We start from the raw sequence: 20,455 nt of genomic DNA on the forward strand, positions 1-20,455 counted from the left end.
ATTATACACATAATGCTCAATGTTACAATAGGTAGTAAAAAGTGCTTGGAATGTTACAAAGGCATCTTGTGTGCTATAGGAGAATATGATAGGGGAAATTACCTAGATGGGGGTGGCTAGCAGTCAGATTTTCTCTCTGAAGAATGCTTCCTGGAGGAAGTAATTGTGTAAGTTGAGACCTGAAAGGAAGTGTGGTAGGTGAGATGGCCCCCAGTGATACCACCTCCTGGTATTCAGCTCTTGTGCAATCCACTCCCCTTGATTGTGGGCTGGATGTATTGACTTGCTTTAATGAATAGAGTATGGGCAGAAGTGATGGAATTTCACTGCTAATATTAGGTTACAAAATGTCTGTGGCTTCCATCTTGGGTATTCTCTCTCTGTCTCTCTCTCTTCCTCTCTTTCTTAGATTGCTCATGCTGGGAGAAGCAAACTGCCATGTTGTCATCAGCCCCGTGAAGAGACCCACGTGGTATGTCCTCAGTCTAACAACCCACAAGGAAGTGACACATGCCAACAATCATGTGAGTGAACTCAGAAGCAGATTCTATCAATACAACCTTGGGTGAGTCTTACCCCTGAGCCTCAGTGTCCCCATATGTAAAATGGGGACAATATGCCTGCCCTGCAGGGGATTAAAAATAGTGTATGCAAAGTACCTACCATGGGCTTAAGATAAGTGTTCAAAAATGGTAGTTATTAAGAAAAAAAAAACTGACTCAGCATTGGAAACACTTCTCAAGAGTCACTTCTGAAGAGTGACTTCATAACAAAGACTTAGAGCCCTGATGGTATTAATCAGTTTTGAGCCAACACTGCCTCTTCAGTTCACTTTGATATACTAAATGTTAGGATCTATAACTCAGTTACTGCCAATTGGGCAAAGATGGTACTTGTTTTTTTGTTCTGTACAGCTATGCCCATCTGTAGTATCTGAAGAGTTATCAGGCTTTGACTACAGGAAGTCTATGTGGTTTCTTAAAAGAGTCACTGAATTTCTTTAATTCTTTTTTTACATTGATTTAATAAAATGGTTCACTGAAGACACAGCTCATATTTGCATTATGTTTTTAATAACTATTGAGTGCAAAATACCTGAATTTCAAGGACATGTTTATGTGAGTAAACTATAGTAGTGAAGCAATGAAATGATTTTATATCTATCTATCTATCTCTATATATATATCTAATATGTGTGATACGTCTACATATGTATATATGTCTGCCCCACAAGGCATTCTTCCATCCATTCAAAATAACAGTTTGTTGTCATCTTTTATTATATGCCAGTGACTATCTTTCTGTAAGGTATCCATTTTGAGGTGGGGTTTTTTTTGTTTTTTGTTTTGTTTTGTTTTCCAGCAGTGGGGATTAGTCTGTCTTGAGCCATCTATATAAGTATTATTTTTGGAATAGTTTGCCAGGACTTGGAGATGCATGCTGATGTTGAAAAAGGGATCTAACCATTCACTCTCATTCAAGCTCCAGTTTGTTCAAATGTTACGTATTTAGTGAAATTTTAGCCATACTTTCCTTTTTCCAGACGATCATGGTCAGAACTGTGTTCAGCCTTTATCACATTTTATCATACTTAGTTGATTTTGAATATTTAATTGGCATTCAGTATAGCATGGTACTTATTGAAATACTGTAATTCACATACAATAAAATTCACTCTTTAAAGTGTACAATTCAACAGGTTTTTTTTTTTTAATTAATTAATTTTATTTTTGGCTGTGTTGGGTCTTTGTTTCTGTGCGAGGGCTTTCTCTAGTTGCGGCGAGCAGGGGCCACTCTTCATCGCGGTGCGCGGGCCTCTCACTGTCGCGGCCTCTCTTGTTGCGGAGCACAGGCTCCAGACGCGCAGGCTCAGTAGTTGTGGCTCACGGGCCCAGTTGCTCCACGGCATATGGGATCTTCCCAGACCAGGGCTCGAACCCGTGTCCCCTGCATTGGCAGGCAGATTCTCAACCACTGCGCTACCAGGGAAGCCCTCAACAGGTTTTAGTATATTCACCAAATTGTGCAATCATCACCACTATCTAATTTTAGAATATTTTTATCATCGAAAAAGAAATCCCATACCCATTAGCAGTCACTCCCCACCCCCATCCTGGAAATCTACTTTCCATCTCTATGGATTTGCCTATTCTGGATATTTCATTAAATGGAATCATATTGAGGCAGGAGGTAGATGGGCCCCCCCAGGGTTAGCAATTGGAGTTCATTCCCTGTGAACAGAAACTCCAAAATATCAACAGCAGGACAATTGAGAGAGGAGGCTGGGCCCTGCCCAGATAAAAGATAAGAGACCACATATTTCTCATTCTTGAAGTCAAGGAGACCTTCCCGACTAGAAAGCTCCTTGGAGGTCAAAAGGGGAATGATGTCAAGTCTACCCATAGGCCTCTTCGCTGGAATCCATCTTGACTGAGAGATGCGCGCACACACATGGGAGGATCCTGAGATATACCAAATACAGACTCTGAACCAGGCAAATCAAAATGATTGGCCAAAGAAAACCCGTAAGAAATACCCCACATAAGTGATTGTAAACTACCACGAGGGCACGACTCTATCAGCCAAGATTGAGGCAGGACATAGTTGGCCACCCACCCTGCCCAGGGTAAGCAACTGGAGTTCGTTCCCTGTGGATAGAAACTTCAATTGCTTACCCTGCAGGGGGGCCCACCTATCTCCTGCCTCAATATGATATGTAGCCTTTGGTGTCTGGCTTCTTTCACCTAGCATAACGTTTTCAAGGTTCATTCATGTTGCAGCATGTATCAGTACTTAATTATTTTTTATGGCTGAATAATATCCCTTTGTATAAATATACCATATTTTTAAATCGATTCACCAGTTGTTTGGACATTTTGGCTATTGTGAATAATGCTGCTATGAATATTTTTGTACAAGTTTTTGTGTACATGTATGTTTTCAGTTTTTCTTGGATCACGGTGTTTAGCAATGGGGCTTTGCTGACATACTGTCTCAGGTTTAAAGCCAGGCTCTGCCATTTATTAGCTGTGTAAACTTGGACAAGTTACTTAACTTCTCTCTGCCTCGGTCTCATCTATAAACTGTGGCTATTCATAGTACTCACCTCTTATAAGGCCTTTTTATGAGGCCTAAAACAGATAATACATGGAAAGTAATTAGGACAGTGCTTGGTATATATGCTTAAGTCTGAGTAAAATATATCTATTATTAGTTTAATATTTTGAGTTCCTTAATGGTAGAAATCATCTTCATCGTGACTTTGAAACTCCAGTGCCTAAAGTTTTTTTTTTTTTTTAATAAAAAGATAAATGAATATTCAGAATTCCTTCTGGGTATCAGGGTATGCTAATTTCAGACAAGTGTATTTTGAAATTGAAGGACAGATGGTTTAAACTGTAAATTGCCGAGGCTTGCCTCCCACAACTTACTTAATACAGCAACTTACAACACTTCTTAGCCTGCGACTAATTATTTAATACAATTTGAGGTATTCTTGTAGTTAGTAATATATTATTTAATAACACGTGTATAATCCGGTGGTGCCTTAAGACTCCTGATTCTGAAAAGCGGGGAAACGGCTCATTTCCACAGCAACTCTGTGACTGGCTTACCGGCGACCCAGGTCGATTTTTGATTGGCTCACGCAATGGACATGGTCTCGGCCCGAGCCAATATGTCCAGCATGAGGCCAATATGGCTCCACAACTGACTTTTCTGGAAGCCGGCAGACACGTGGCTACCGCAGGCCGAGCAGTACATGGGAGGACCCAGTTTCACTTACCGCGAGAGGGCGCCGGCAGTTCCCCGTTGCTGAAGTCTCGTTTCCCATAAAGCCTCCGAGCGACCAATCAACTGGCTGTCTCCATACCGCTTTCAAAGTCGGCGGGCCCTTTCACCAATAATAAGGCAGATACCATCCTCAGCTCGAGGATTGATGGAAAGTCTGACCAGTCATTTCACAGATCTCTGCTATCTCCGCCTCTCTCGCGCGAGATTGACGATCCGCCCGGCCAATAGGGGACGCTGAGGCGGCGGGTGGAAGAACGCGGCCCTCTGTAATGGCGGAGCGTGGCGGGGACGGGGGGGACGGTGAGCGATTCAACCCGGGGGAGCTCAGGTAAGGGCGCTGCTCTACCTTACATCTTGGCGCTCCGGCGTCTCAGGGGCTCGGCCCGCCGCGCGGAGGGCCGGGGTGGAGGGTGGGCCGAAGACGCGCGGCGACTGGGGGACAGGACCGCATGGGACTGGAGAAGGGGGAAGGGAAGGCGGCTTGAATGAGGGAGCCGGGCCGGGGCTGGGTCGCGGCCTCCTGCACGTTCTCGGGGCGCTTCCTGCGGTTTTCGCGGGGCCCCGGCGCCCTTCGCGGCCTACGGCCCTTGGGCCGGACCCGGCGTTCCCGCTTTGGGGCCCCGCCTCAGGCGCGGGCCGCCTCAGCCTTGCTCCCGGCGCGACGCCGGCGCGGGCCCAGTTTTCCTCCCGGAAGCCTTCCACGCCGCAGGCAACTCCCCGGCTCGGCCTTCTCCACGCCTTCCGCCGCCCTTTGGGGTCCCCACGTCTGCCCTGTTCCTTCTTCCCCACAGTGCTTGCTTTTCATTAAGTTCGTGCGGCCTTCCTTTTTCTTATCCTTTGGTTTCTTACCCCGTATTTGTGAGTAGTAACAATAGCAGCAGCCGTTTGTTAGGTGCTTCCAGGGGCCAGAGGACCCTTTCCTTCGACTTGTCTCTTGTGATCCTCACACCCATCCTTTGGAGTAGTTGCTGTTCTTATTTTGCAGGCCCCAGTGCAAGAGCCATCTTCAGTTAAGTGATTTGCCCATCTTACAGGTGAGGAAACTGAGCCTCGTAGAGGTTGGGGAAGTAGAACCGGCTCGGTTTGGTGGAATCGTGGCTCCAGGAAGTGGCTTGAACCCAGGCAGCCAGGCTCGGCGCAGTCTTCCATTCCTCTCCCTTCTGTTTGTCTGCTCACGCCATCGCCCTAAGGATGGCAGTGACCTTTCTTGCCCTAGTTTTTCCCTGCCTCTGGAATTTGTAATTAAGTGTCTTGGAGAGAGAAATCTTTAGTCAGTGGTTTTTAAGGAAAACGAGGTACTGAGCTTTACGTGTATTTGATACTTTTTTTTTCTTTTTTAATGTTTCTGGGTGGGAAAAATGTCATGTCAGATGTTCAGCTCCCATTCTGAATTGTGCCAGTGTCAGTCTTTGAGAATGAAAAAGCGCAGAATAAGTTATGAGGACTCTGGTATTGTCTAGAGCACCAGATGAAATTGTATAAGGAAAACGCGTATTGTTACTCAGGTTTTCAGGGAAAAAGAAAAAGTCATGTCTTTTAGATTCTGAATGGTCACAAAAATTCTTACTTTGGCAGGAATAAAGTCTTATTTCAGGGATGTATCTCAAATCCTTTAAACCCCACGTGTACACTTCAGTAATGAGTGATCAAAGTGCATTGCCAGGGTCGTTCACTGTTAGTGATGAAAGGTTCATTCCTGATTCTGATCTTAAGAGAAGGTTACTAGTCTTACAGGTTTATTTGGGAACATTACTTTGCATTTGAGAGAGTATTTTTCTTCAGTTTTACAATGAGTAGCCTTTTAGACTTCCTTAGTAGTAGTCTAGACATTGTTGCAAAACTGATTTGAATAGGGCTTTAAATTAGGTGTGTTCTGTTGGAAATGTTTTATACCTTAGCCTGTTGGGTTGGAAGTTCCTTCCAGAGCATATTGTAGACTTTTATTTTAACATTTGTCATGGTTTAAGAGAAATTAGTTGTTCTTGTGGCCTCTGATGGCAGAAATTGGGGCTTAATTTTTGTATTTGTATTCTGAATGCATGTCATGGTGTGTCACTATCATAAAGCCTGAAGAATAAGGTGTTAAGTGTATATATATTGTAAATAAATGAATAGAGGAGATTTAGAGGTGGTCCGTTTAGTGGACCCACATTTATTAAGTGTGTGCAGTGTGAGAGTCATTGACCTAGGTGCTGGCAGTAGAGTCTGGAACCAGACTAAAAACCTTTTTCCTCAGGGACCTTCCATGCCAATTAAGATTGATCTAAATTCCAAACTAACCACATCAAATGAGGAAATCAGCCTGCAAGTGTGAAGAGACTTACACAGGGTCACCGAGGTATTGGCAGGGTCTGGATTAGAACCTAGGTCTCCTCACTTAGTCTTCCTTTTAATTTGCGTGCCATATATCAGCATTTTAAAAATTTTTGCTCTTCCTGTTATATTAAAGTATTTGTAGACTTGTCTTCACCATTGGGAAGACTGCATATCTGGATTTAGTACTTCTAAGGAAATACATTTGTTTTTGTAAAAAAATTTTTTTGTGTTTCTATTCATGGAAGTAGGCTTCTGTTTTCCTCAAGATTGAAAGTGGTAGGAATGCAAATAACCTACAATAGACAGAATTTATTTGGCGTTCCAAATGCCTTTCTATTCCTTTATGGTTGAGGGCCATTAAGATTTAGAGTTATATTTGTATAGGTCCTTTACCCAGGGCCTTTATTTACTTATTAGTGCTTTATGACTTATGACAAGGTACTTGCAGTCTAAATTTCCTCAGCTGTATAATGGGAATAAGAATATGTTGGTGTTACCACTGACTAACTACCATAAACAAGTTCTTTTTCTGTGCCATAGTTTCCTCTGTAAAAATGGTGCCAAACTTATCTCATTGGGTTGTTGTTAGGATTGAAAGACTTAGTACAAATAATGTTCCTAAAACCGTACCAGGTATATAGGAAGTACCCAGGGTTCACTATCATTATTAAAACAATAATTGAACACTACCATCCTGGACACTGGGATGCATCACTATAATAAGGAGAAACTATGTACTAGTGGGTAGAGATAATACAAAAGTAAACAAATAAGTGAGTTTTTTTTCATAGCATTTATCATAATTGTAAACTCAAATTGGGTAATGAAATAGAGAGGGGCTGGGAGAGACTAGGGTGAGAAAGGAGTTTAAGGTGAACTTTGAGCTGAGACTGAAGAGTGAGTCAGTTATATAAAGATCTGGGGAAAAGCATGCCAGGCAGAGGGAACAACTGCAGAGGCTTCAGGGTAATCAAGTAGTTGATCAGAAAGACTAGAGTCTGTAGAGAGGTCAGCGAGGGCCAGGTTATATAGAGCCTGCTAATAATAATTATAGTAATAGTTAACACTACTAATATTAATACCATTTAACAGTAATTTTAGTGTTTTACTAAATTATTAGTATTTTATAATACTATACTGATGTTACAGCAACAGCAATAGTAGCTAATACTTATGTGCTGGGTGCTGTTCCAAGTTCTTTATTAGCTCATTTAATCCTCAGTGCAGGTCTGGTGAGGTTGTAGTGATGAAGCAGTGTATATAAAGAGCTCAGCACATGTGCTATACATATCTGACATCAGAAAATGGCAACTTGAGGCTGTCGATAGAGGAAATTATGTGAATTTTGCCGCCATTTTCATGGCAGACTTTGAAAGCCATCTAGTCAGATTGGCCACCAAGTGCTTTTCAGGTACAGCACTATGCTAGATTTTGTGGGGGAATGAAAGTAATGATAGTTAAAATAGTTTACTGTGTACCAGGTACTATCCTAAGTGTTTCATGGGGATTATCTCATTGAACAGAGAGAGGTTTTATTTCTATTCCCCCCCCCCCCCCCCCCCGCTCATTTACATCTGAGTATATTCAGGCTCAGAAAACATGTGAACAGCCTGACAACAAAAGGCAGAGCCCTGATTTGACTCTTCATGGTTTTAGAACCTAAAATGCTTAACTTCAAGTTATAACTAGGAAGTGTGAAATTCTAAAGAGAAATAGTGTAGATTTTTTGAAAAGGAAGAAGCAGATTCAGGAAATCTAAGATTAAGATACATTATTAACTGAAGGCTGAAATGGAATATCTTTCCTTGGTGGTTAAGTTTTTTCCTGCCCCAAAGGTTAAGACATTGCTTCAATAACAGTGACCATCTGTCTTTTGGGAGTGCATATAATTTGAAAAAGACTGATTATTCTTTTTGCAATCACTTTTAAACTCATACTTTCTAACATTGAGTGTAGGATCATTTGCAGATTTGGCGAAATATATTTGGTATAGTAGTTCTGGATGTGTTTACAATCCTAGTGCTCTCCTAGAAGGCAAATTGGTTCTTTATTAGGATTTTTTGTGTCAGAATTGAATTACGATGTGGAAAATTTAGAGGGGTAGTCTTAAGTACAGGATTGAAAAATGTAGGAAAGTTGGAAGAGCCTGGTGAGGAGAGAGTATAAGAATGATTACCATCAAATGTACATGAGGAATATAATTGTTAATCATCTCTTGAGCACTGAAATGTAAATTTCATGTATAATGGAGAGATTATCGTAGCTACTTGGAAGACTGTGATAGGTGCTCAGTAAATTGACTGGCAAATTATAGTAAAGATTTTATTAAGATTCTATATACTCTATTTGTAAGATACAGTATTACCTAGGTGTTCAGTGGTACATTCAGCAAATACTTATTGAGCCTTACTATGGGCAGGCATAACTATGTGCTGGGGATATAAAGGTGAACAGGACAGACAATTCTTGCTCAAAAGGGGCTTAGATAGAAAGCATGGTATAGCGTTTAAGAGCCATTCACCTGTGTTTGAATTCTGGCTTTACCACTGAACCAGCTGTGTGGCCTTGGGCAAGTTATTTTACTTTTGTGCGCCTTAATCTGTAAAATGAGGTTGATAAAATCTATCTCAGGGTTGCTATGATGATTAAATAACTTAAAAAGAGCTTATGGTTACTGCCTGGCACATACTAAGCACTTGTTAGAGTTAATAATTTTTTTTAAAAAGCACTTAGGAGATAGATAATGCCATCTTATGTGATATTGCTTATCTGCTTGAATGCCATGGAGAAAATACAGTAGGGTGTTTAGCTAGAGATTGAAGGGTGGGGTGGGGTGCAGTGTACAGAAGGGCTTTCCCTTTAGTTAGAGAATACTAATGATCTCTTAAGCTGCTACCCTCCCCTGCTATAAAAACCTTGTATTTGGAAGTAATTTCAAACTTCCAAAAAGTTGCAAAAACAAAAATAGTACGCTTAGTGTTAATATTTTACCTGTTCTGCTTTATTGCTTGGTCACATACATGCTCTCTCTTTCTCTGAGCCATTTGAGGGTAAGACACACACACACACCATTTGAGGGTAAGACACACACACACACACACACACACACGCGCACACACACACACACACCATGGCCCTTTACCCCTAAATACTTGAGTGTTTATTTTCTAAGGATAGAGATCTTCTCTTACTTAACTACAGCACAGTTATCAATGTGAATTTGCATTGATAAAATACTTTAATCTGTTGTCCGTATTCCAGTGTTGTCTATTAATCCAGTATGTCCTTTATAGCATTTCTTCCCTCTAGTTTAGGATCCTGTCTAGAGTTGGTATTGTGTTGTCATGTCTCTTTGGCCTCTTTAATCTAGAACATTTCCACAGCCTTCCTTTGTCTTTTTTGTATAACATCAATATTTCTGAAGAACATACTCCCTGCTGCCCCCTTTCTAATAGAACATTCTTCATTTTGTGTTTGTCGGATAGCTCCTTATTAGATTGAGGTTATGCATTCTTGCCTGGAATAGGTAATGTTGTGTCCCTCTCAGTCATATTAGGTCAGTTTCTCTATTGCATAGGTGTTTTGTTCATCCTTCTTTGCAACTGTAAGAAACATGTGGGAAGATACTTTAAGACCATCCAAATAACCTCCCTCATCTAAATTTCCTCCTAGATTTGGTGTCCATTGATCATTCTTACTGATGCACTCTATTGCAGTGGTACAACATGACTTTCCAACTCTACTTGCTCTTAAGGGCTTTTAAAATTTGATGTAATTAGAGATTAGTAGTTACATTTTTGTTACATTGAGAAAGAAAAATTTATTCATGGCTTTCCCACACAGGATGGCTCAACAGCAGGCCTTGAGGTTCCGAGGCCCAGCTCCCCCACCAAATGCAGTGATGCGAGGCCCACCACCTCTCATGCGACCTCCTCCACCTTTTGGTATGATGCGAGGCCCTCCTCCACCACCTCGGCCCCCATTTGGACGTCCTCCTTTTGATCCTAATATGCCACCAATGCCTCCTCCAGGAGGGATTCCTCCACCTATGGGCCCTCCACACCTCCAGGTAAAGAATATAGAGGTAGCTCTTTCTTTGTTGGCATTAGTGTCAATATTATATATGAGTTTTGCCTTTAAAACCTGTGTTCTTGGTTTTTTAGGAAAATGGGAACTAAAGAGAACATCCTTATATTAATGTGTTGCTCTAAAAGTACTGGTAACAATAATTAGTATGGAAATTCAGACTGGAAATGTATATGGTGATAGAAAAATGTATGTGTTAAGTTAGGATTGAATAAGGTAGTTCTAACCTGCCTTCGTCTCTGAGAATTGTCTTTAGTAATCCATCTTCTTTATGGGAAATGAAGTTTGAAATCTTATGTATAGAGTAGGGGAAATTTGTTTTCAGTGATACATATTGCAAGTAAATTTAAATATATATGTATGTATATTCCTGAGCAGTTCTCCCCAGAAATGATGCCTAGTATAGAATCTAGAAAGTGACAACAAACACATTTTTTAAGCACAACATTTGGATTTTTTTCCTTCCCCAGAAAAAAAAGTACGGTTATCTTACAATTTTAGAAATAGAATTGTTGTGGGATTTCTTTAAATAAAAACTTTTCTGGTGTTTTAACCTGAGGCATATATCCCTCTTAAGTGTAAATAGACCCAGTTATTATCTGAAATGAGGTTATGAAGGTATCAACTCTCAAAAATACCTACTTTGGAGATTATATTCTTTTTGACTGAGTATGTTTCTGTGTTTTCTTAGTTTATTCAGCCTGTACCATTCTGAAACGAAATAAATACAGTAGTATCATCTCCTTTCTGTTAGCTTGGATAATCAAGAATGAACTTACTAAAAATAGAAAGAGATAATGAGCTACTGTTTAAGTGATGTTAACTCTGTTTCAATAGGGTTATATTTATGGAAGAAACACCAGGTTTTAATACTTTGCTTAGTAATTTTGTTGCCTTCCTAGTAATGAGCAGCCCCCCCTTCCCCCACCCCCCTTAAACAAAATGTTAAATGGTTTTATGTTTTTCTTCAGGATTAGAATAGGAAGTAACTTTTTGACCTGCTGACTGTGGTATAACTTGTTACATGGGAATTTATTCTAATTTGTGCCTTTAATAGTTAAAGTCCTTGCAGAATATTATAAAATGTAATGGATTAATGTAACCCTCCAATGGAAGTATATTAGATGTTATAATGGGATACTTTCTAACGTTGTGATGCTTTTCTTGGTCTTGATGGATGATTGTGTGGTTTTATAGTAAATCCAAGTGATTTCCAGCTCCTGGTGCATGAGATATATTTGGGGTGGGTATTTTATAGAACATGGGCCTGTGTGCTGATGCTTGAAAGACAGCGAGCTGAATCCAGAAAAACTGGAGTATGGAAAAGAAAACATTTTTAGGAAAATGAAATACAGTTGCACATTATTAGCATAATGTCAATTCCATTATCCAGATTAAGATGCTTTGGATAATTGAATTCTAATGTTACTTGTAGATTATACAGGAAATCTTTTAATCCCTGTTCAAAATCTGTTTTCAAAATGGCAGACCTCTTTTCTGCTTTAGTGAGTAAGATATAGCGGTTACAGTTAAATTGTTTGGTTCAGGACCTTGGCTTGGATCAGCAGTCGTCGAAGGAATTATCAGAGATAGTGTTGAATCAGTAATGAATGGTTCCAGGAGTTGTTTTTTTTTTTTAACTATAATATATACCATTTAAATTCTCGTTTTCCCGATAAGTAAAAGGGATAATTTTTTTTATTGTATCTTTTAAACTTACTGATGTTAACATTTTTGGTGAGCTACATTATTATTATTTGAAAAATAGGAAATGATGAATATTTTCCTAGCTAATATTCTTTTTTTTCTTGTAGGAAAAGAGAACAAAAGGTTAGGTATATCTGGTTTTTCCTTTTTAGTTATTGCTATGTTATTTGTAAATAAGAATCAGTTTTTTTCTTTTGAAAGTAATCTAGTGCCCAATGTATGAAATAGGCAGTTAAGGTATAAAGAACAAAGCAAAACTCACCCATAATGCTATAACCCAGAGATGACTATTGTTAGTATTTTGATGTACTTCTTTCTAGTCTGTTTAGTAATCATTTTTATTACAGAGAAACTTCTCTTACACAACCTAGATAAATGTATCTGAATTGACTATAAAACTAGTTTCTCTTACAGTGCTTTACTTTCGGGTAGAATTTAGTAATAATTTGAAGGAAAAAAGATAAACACAAGTGACATTACTTCTTGTGAATTAACAGAGACCACCTTTCATGCCTCCACCCATGGGAACCATGCCTCCTCCACCGGGTATGATGTTTCCACCAGGAATGCCTCCTGTGACTGCTCCTGGTACTCCAGCACTGCCTCCTACTGAGGAGATATGGGTTGAAAATAAAACTCCAGATGGGAAGGTAAATTATAAAATGTATTTAGGTTGTTAACTTCTTAGTAACAGAAGAGTAAAACAGGAGTTCTGGCAGATTGAGATCAGTGACTGTATCTTTGCCAATTAAGAATGAGCCTTGGGTAAGCCAGGGTGGGGCAGGACTCCTGGAAAGGCTCACTGGATTGGACTTATGCACAGACATAAGGTGGCCTGGAGCACTTACATAGGTTTGCCTATGATTCTGGAAGCCTGTATTTTAAATATGTGCTTTGGGTTCCCAAAACAGCCCTCAGGTTTAGTGTTTGCTAGGAGAACTCACAGGACTCAGCATGTAGTTGTATTTGCAGCTAAGACTAATTACAGAGAAAAGATACAAAGCAAAACCAGCAAAGAGAAAGAGGTGCATGGGCTGCAGTCTGGAGCAACCAAGCACAAGCTTTCTGGAGTCCTTTCAGTGGAATCATATAGAATGTGTTTAATTCCTGCGACATGGCATTGTGAACACACAGGTGAAGTGTTGTCTGCTGGGAAAGCTCTCCTGAGCTGAGGAGTCGAGGGTTTTCATTGGGGACTGGTCCCATATCTGGCACCATCTGCCCGGCACATAGCAAATTCCAGACTCCCAGAAGGAAGGCATGTATTCAGCATAAACTGCACTGTTTGCATAAACAGTTTAAACATAATGAGCCATTCTTATCGGTTAGGGAATGATGGGAACCCTCCTGAAATCTAAGTTTCCAGATGCCAGCCAAGGACCAACATTGTGGGCAGGGCTTTCTAAGGATAGCAGTCTCAGGCCCGCTATGTTAACTTTGTGCACAAAATATAACCTTGGTTCTCCTTTTTTGGTGTGTGTTAAAAATATAGTGTGCTCATTATAGAAAACTGGGGGGAAGGAAAAAAGGAGTGAAAAATTACCTTTAGTCTCATCATATACAAACAGCCAACTTTGATGTACTTTCTGTTTTCTAAGGTTTTGTTTAAGACAAAATATAGTTGTATTATTGTTTATAAATGATAGTTGGCAGATTCTTTGATACTGATGATTTTGCTTTCTCTGCAGGTTTATTATTACAATGCTCGGACACGTGAATCTGCATGGACCAAGCCAGACGGAGTTAAGGTTATTCAGCAGTCAGAACTGACACCTATGCTTGCAGCCCAGGCCCAGGTTCAGGCCCAAGCCCAGGCACAGGCACAGGCACAGGCACAGGCACAAGCTCAAGCTCAAGCTCAAGCTCAGGCGCAGGCGCAGGCGCAGGCGCAGGCGCAGGCGCAGGCGCAGGCACAGGCACAGGCACAGGCTCAGGCCCAGGCCCAGGCCCAGGCCCAGGCCCAGGCCCAGGCCCAGGCCCAGGTGCAGGCGCAAGTGCAAGCACAAGCAGTGGGAGCTTCCACCCCTACGACCAGTAGCCCAGCACCTGCAGTATCCACTTCAACGTCATCATCAACCCCATCCTCTACCACTTCTACCACAACAACTGCCTCTTCAGTTTCGCAGACAGTATCAAGTGAGTACTAGTCAGTATGTGTTTTCATTTAGGGGCTAGAGAAATGGACAAGTGGGAATGCATTCCAAAATGATCCTAGTGTTTTAGGTATTATCCTTGATGTTATTTAAAATATGTTTTTGACATTAAGACTTCTGGCTAAAAAGAACAGAAATTTACATTAGTAGAAGAAATTATTTGCTCAGTTGAAATTCATGAAGCTAAACTGGGGAAATATAGAGTTAGCTATTCAACTTGGCCAACAGTAATGCTGGGTGATGTGGGGTTTGCAGAATAAGTGTAAGTCTTGGCCCCTGCCCCTATCTTGCAGAGTTTCCAGTTTTTCTAATTGAGGAGGCAAGAATAATGCATGTGAAACAATTAGAGAATAGCGTGCAAAGTTATGCAGCGAAAATAGAAGATATAAGAATTCAAGAAAACGGAGAGACAAGTGAGTGGACTACATGGGTATTGAGGTTTATCATAAAGGATGTGTGATAGGATTTGAATAGGTTCAAAGTTTCGGAGAGGTGTTTCAGGTAGTGGGAAACGTAGATCAGGAAATGAGGATAAATATAGTTTATGAATTGTTAGGTGGGAGGATTTATATTGGTTAATGTATTGAATAAGAGACCAGGTTATGAAGAGTTTTAAGAACCAGGCAAATGGGTGAGGTAGGCAGGCACTAGGCGGTCTATATGAATGCAGTATTCTGGAAGATTTTTATGGCACTCGTTTTTTGGGTAGTGTTGAAATCAGGAAAACTTAGGAACTTTTCAGTAATCTTGTTTAGAGGTAGATGGGTCCCAGAATGGGATGCAGGCAGATGAAATGTGGAGTTGTGTTAGAAGCAGTGCGAAAGGTAAGAGAATTTTCAAGTATGAAGACACAGAGGCCCGAAGGTTACATCTTTTTTATAAAGATGAGAGACAATTAATAGATTTCAGGGATGAAGAGAGAAGAATATTAATTTGCTTAAAAGATTGTCATTAATATTTATGCTACTAGTTCTGGGTTTTATTTTGTTTTTGTTTTTGTTTTTTGATATAAGTATGCTGCTACTTTTTCTACAGGCTGAGATTGAGCCCCCAAATATTTAAATAATTTTATTGATTTGATTATTTATTATGATACTGGCATGAAGATACATAGTTATCCCTACAAGGCGATTATAATTTAGATTATTTTGCTACCTGGATAATGGGTGAGAATAAAAAAAAAAAAAAGCTGTCTCTTCCCTCCCCCAGTAGCTTCAGGGACTAGGGAATTATTAGTGTATATTACCTTGTAAGAAATACGTACATGAGAGAAATTTAGTCATACTACTAAATTTAAATTCAAATTTGATTTTATTTTATTGACGTGAGTAGTAACCGAAGAAGTAAGGTACATGTGATACGGAGACAGTTTTTTTAAAGGCCCTATTTGATATTTTTTAGAGGGCTTGGGAGAAAATGTACTTAATAGGAAGATGTAAATAATGCTTTATAGGACTCTTGTAGCTAAGTTGAATTCTGAAAATACAGATTAACAGTGATACTAGCTAGTTGGTTGAGGATCTTTGCCTTTTTATAGGCAAATGCTTCTAAAACCTGTGGGGCAAGGCAGAAAACAGTCAGTTTTTATGGGGTACTTGTGGTGGTGATGGGAAAAGGAGATTAATTAAAAGCAGTGTGGTTCTACGTGGAGGCTCTGTGTTGCTTCTGTTTTGTTCCCTGCCTCTTCGGAAGGAAAAATAGTAGTACTTTGTTTTAAGGGAGGTGGGTAGCCAAAAACTTTTAACTGTTCTCTTTGTATTCCATTTCCATATCGGAGTGGTCTATCAGTAGGCCCATAGGTATCTTGTCATTACCAACCGTTCTATTCAGAATTCCTGTTTTTCATTTTTTGTACTACCCTTCAGTGATAGGGAGGCCTTTATTCTAAGAACAGAATAGCAAAATCTTGTTCTTTTTACTGCCTTTAAACATCAATTTTGATGTTGTCTTTCTGAGTATTCCTGATAGCTGTTTTTATTTCGCTTGATTCAGTGTCAAGAAGTGTTATCAGTCTTAATGTTTCTCCATCTGTTAGAGGTAGTCACTTGTCTTTTTTAGTTAAGATCTGAGGCTGGATTAGTAGTGTATTTTGAGGTCTAGTGTTACACTAGTCATTTTAGCAAATGGAGTTAGTAGGAATTTACCTACTATAAAGTCCTAGCTACCATTCTCCCAGCCTCCCAGGTAGTTCTTTTGTTGCCTTTGTCCCTTTTCTCTCATGACGCATGGCAACTAATCAGATTCAGAAAATCCTGTGTCAGCAAGAGGAATAGGTTGAGTGCATACTTTTTGCCATCTCCATTTGGTGTTCCTTTCCCCCTGAAATTTGATGCCTTTGTAACTCATTTTATTTTCCTGACTCAGTACTTTGTATTGTGAGTTTAGCAAATATTACTAAATACTATTACCATGATTTTTTAAAAAATGTAATTCTGTGAACTGCAGTGTAAACCTGTGGGTAAATTGAACTAAAAATTAAGGAATTTATATTTTAACCTCAGTTGAGCATAAACTCATTTTATCCTGTGCAAGTTTGTGAAAAATGCTGATGAAATCCTCCTCAGGGAAGTTGGGAAGAATAACTTGATATATTTTCAGCCACTGCAGTAGATTACAAATGCTAAATGGTATATGTATGGGACTGGGCAAATGTTGCATGTAATTTGTATTTTTCATACTGTTATAAAATTATATTAATATGATACTGTACCCTAAGGCTAGGTCTATGCTAGACCACCAATTCATTCCTGGGCCCCTGAAGATACTTGTTTGGCCCTGCTGTCTATTTAGCCAAGGTGAGTCCCTCATTAACAAGTATGAAATTGCTGACATCTTCCCAGCCTAAGTGAGTTTTTCATTGTTAGGAGCTGAAGGAAAGACAGTGAGAAATTTTTTCAGTTGGATTATTGGGTGGTTTGCATTAAACAGTGTGCTTTTCCTTAGAATAAAATTGGCATAAAGATTGGGAAAGCACTGTTTTACTTAATTTGATAAATTCATTCTTATTCCAATATAGGTAAAGTTTGGCATTTTTCTTTATATCAAGATAAAGTATTAGTTACCAATGAATTATGAAAATGAATTTTGTTTTGGAACTGGATGGGTTGTGAATAGATAACAAAAAATGTTTTGTAATATTTGAGAACTGAAACTTAAAAAAAAGGAAATACGAATTTTAAATATTTCGGGGGTCACAAAGTGTGATTACTAGGGATGAGATGTTTTATTTTTGATATTTAAAAATAACATATTAGCAGAACCAAATTATCCTGAATTTCACATTTTGCTGGTCTCTCACACTGGAAACCTGAGGGTTTTTTTTTCTTTTTTTACCTTTTTCTTTTGAAATAATTATAGAGAAACCCAAGTCGTTTTTGACTCCATTTGTTCATATCCAGTCAGTCATTAGTTATTGCATACCTTTTTCTCTCTGTTCTTCCTTGCTTGGACAACTCCAGATATGTTGAAATTGATTTTCCCACCTCTGTTCTTCCTTTTCTTCCTATGCATCCGCCAGGTTAATTCATCAAATGAACAGTGATTGTTACTCTTCCATAAAGAAACCTTCATTCTACCTCCCCCACATCCCTTTTACATTCATGAAGTCACATAAATAACACGTGAATGCATTCTTATAAAAAAAAAATCAAACTCTAACGAAGCATGTGTAGTAAAAAGTAAAAGGTGTACACAGATACGTTTTGGTGTTCATTCTTTTAGATCATTTCTCTGCGTTTACATAAGTTCTTCCCTTTCCCTACCCAGTTAAGTGCAGACTCCTTAGTCGTCTGTTCAAGGCCTCCCACTTTATGCCTCTGGCCTGCCTTTCCAGCTGTAACTCACTGGTTCTGTTGGTATGCCTAGTGTTTTACTAGTTGACTGCTTGTCTTCTGTTTTCTAAACAATACCTTGTTGTCCCCTACTCTTTGCTTTTACTCACTTTTCTCACCACTTGCTTATTTTCTCCTTTCACTTTGTCATTTTCCTTGTTGAAATCCTAATCTTTCAAGGCCTATCACCACAGTATAAAATTTTCTGTACCGTCTCACAGTAAGAAATGGTCTTTGGGTCTTGAGTTACACTCCTATACATTTATCCCATTTCACTTTGTGTTTTAGTTATTGTTTATGTTTCATTTAACTATTTTCAAGCTTCTTGAAGACAGAGACCTTGTTATAAATTCCTTGCAGTGCATGGAATGGGCCCTAAATACTTACATACTGAATGAGTGAATGATGAATGAATATAGTAAAATGGTTTAAGAAGGAGTGATACATATTTCTGTTTTATCTTTTATCAGCACCCACAACACAAGATCAGACCCCAAGTTCTGCTGTTTCAGTTGCCACGCCTACAGTTAGTGTTTCAACTCCTGCTCCTACAGCCACACCTGTGCAAACCGTTCCTCAGCCGCACCCCCAGGCGTTACCTCCTGCCGTTCCTCATTCAGTACCTCAGCCAGCAGCAGCAATACCTGCTTTTCCACCCGTAATGGTACCTCCATTTCGTGTTCCCCTTCCTGGCATGCCAATTCCACTTCCAGGTAAACCAATAGATTATAATAGTTTTTCCAGCTATGTTTTCATATTGTCAGTTAGTTTGTTCTCATGTGTCTGTTGCATTTGAAATTTGCCTTGAATCTCACTTGTTTGAAACATTTTTGAAAGATTCATGGCTAACTGCAATATTTTTCTCTTCAGTTTTGGTAAATGTCCTTTTCTGTTGTTGTTGTTTACATGTCTTAAAATTAGAGCCACATTTAAAGCAACACTCATTTTGGATAATGGCCCCAATGAATTAAAAATGATCATCTTTTTGTGTAAATATGTTCTAAATGCAGTATTTTAAGAGATTGAGTGTATGAAGTTGAGAAATCACAGGTCACAATAAGTAACACAAGTTAAGTGATTTCTGTATCATACATTGGCCTAAGCACTTTACATGGAACAATTCGTTTAATTTTCACAACCATCTTATGAGGTAGATACACACACAGGTTAAGTTACTTGCCCGTGGTCACGTAGCTAATAAGTGCATGGTGTTGGGGTTTGAGTCTGGGCACTCCAGATCCAAAAATCATGCTCGTAATAATTACGTTTTACTGAGAAGAAAATGTGAGTCACTTAACTTTAAAAAAATCATCTAAAACAAAGCATAAGTTTCCCTTGTAACAATTGTGAAGTATAACAGGCACCATTTTAACGTTTAAATAATTATGGTGAGTTCATGTGTTTTATTTTTTTAGGGGAAATCATTTCAACTAGAGAAGGAATTAAAAGATTGTGGAGTAGAATTTTTCCCATAGGGATTAAACAGTGGTAGTGTTTGGCATCGTAATTTGAGTGTGTTCGCTGTTGTCAAACATACTTACTCCTTAATCCATGGTCCGTTCTCCTAGAATTACAGTTGAAAATGTTGATGCCTTAGAGACGTCAAGCTCACAAGGCTAGTTTGCAGCAAAGATGAATAGAACCTAGGCCTCTTATCTCCTAATTTCACACTCCTTCCGCTATGATTGCTGCTTTATTGTACTAGTTTTTGTGTAAGAATAGGGTTGTGATACAGCTATTTCTTAGATTTGCACACATTTTAATTATCACATTGTCTATTTCCTCGTAACTACTTCGAAAAGAACACTTTCCTATATTACACCTTAGCAAGAAAGAAACCAAAAATTTAAGAATTAGTGGGTTTTTTGGAAAACCTTTTTACATATTGTTGATATAGTGTTAGGTAATTAAATGACCAGTATGTGATGTTTAAGAAACCGAAATCATTTAAAAGTAAGAAGAAAATAAAAAATGTTTTCTCTAATACTAGGGATTACCCTTTTTCAAAATTAAATTTAAGATTAAGCAACTGATACTTTCCTCTTTGGATATACTCTTTGTAGAAAATTAAGTGATGAATGGATAAAAGCTTGACATTCGTCATAACCTCTTGCAATCTTGGTCTGCTTTAGGGTCAGGGACAGTGTTAAGACCAGATCCTGGATTCTGAGTGATCATAAGGAGCTGAGGTTGTTAATTCTGTAGAGAGAAGATTGAGAGGTAGCATAATAACATATATGAGGTATTGGAAAGGCTGTTGTCTAAAAGGACTTTGGTTTTGCTTTAGAGGTTCTTAATAGGACCAGTGGGTGAAAGAGTAGCAAAATTTATGTCTGTAGAAAGTGGAATTTTGTCACAGTAAAATCCCTTCAGTTATAGCTGTCTTTGGATGTCTTGGTCTTCTCTGGTCCTCACCCCACCGTTAAGTTTTAGAACAGATGGTAACCGTTTGTGTTACCAGATGAGGTAGTACCTATGAAGTTTGGCAGTAAAAGGCATTTAATAAATGGCAGCCACTAATGATATTTTGTAGGTCAGTTGGAAGAGAACCTGAGTTAGATAATCTGTAAA

The 20,455-nt window shown here is 39.2% G+C and overlaps 1 protein-coding gene across 9 annotated transcripts in view; it reads left to right on the forward strand.

Moving 5' to 3' along the window:
* Nucleotides 1-4,025: 4,025 nt before the first annotated feature.
* The window catches only part of TCERG1 (transcription elongation regulator 1), a 59,106-nt gene continuing 42,676 nt past the window's right edge, over nt 4,026-20,455 (forward strand). For 5 of the 9 annotated variants that reach the window (XR_011073118.1, XM_068536118.1, XM_068536119.1 and 2 more), the window contains exons 1-6: nt 4,026-4,120; nt 9,952-10,177; nt 12,399-12,551; nt 13,590-14,037; nt 14,348-14,467; nt 18,355-18,597. Coding sequence is in view for 8 of the 9 variants with exons in the window: in XM_068536118.1 (XP_068392219.1) it covers nt 4,062-4,120; nt 9,952-10,177; nt 12,399-12,551; nt 13,590-14,037; nt 14,348-14,467; nt 18,355-18,597 (1,249 nt within the window). In the remaining variant the exon portion in view is untranslated. The remainder of the gene's footprint in view (nt 4,121-9,951; nt 10,178-12,398; nt 12,552-13,589; nt 14,038-14,347; nt 14,468-18,354; nt 18,598-20,455) is intronic. The other 4 variants (XM_068536122.1, XM_068536123.1, XM_068536124.1 and 1 more) reach the window with 1 other exon arrangement.

Source organism: Eschrichtius robustus, chromosome 2 (genome assembly GCF_028021215.1).
Source record: "Eschrichtius robustus isolate mEscRob2 chromosome 2, mEscRob2.pri, whole genome shotgun sequence".
Classification (NCBI taxonomy): Eukaryota; Metazoa; Chordata; class Mammalia; order Artiodactyla; family Eschrichtiidae; genus Eschrichtius; species Eschrichtius robustus.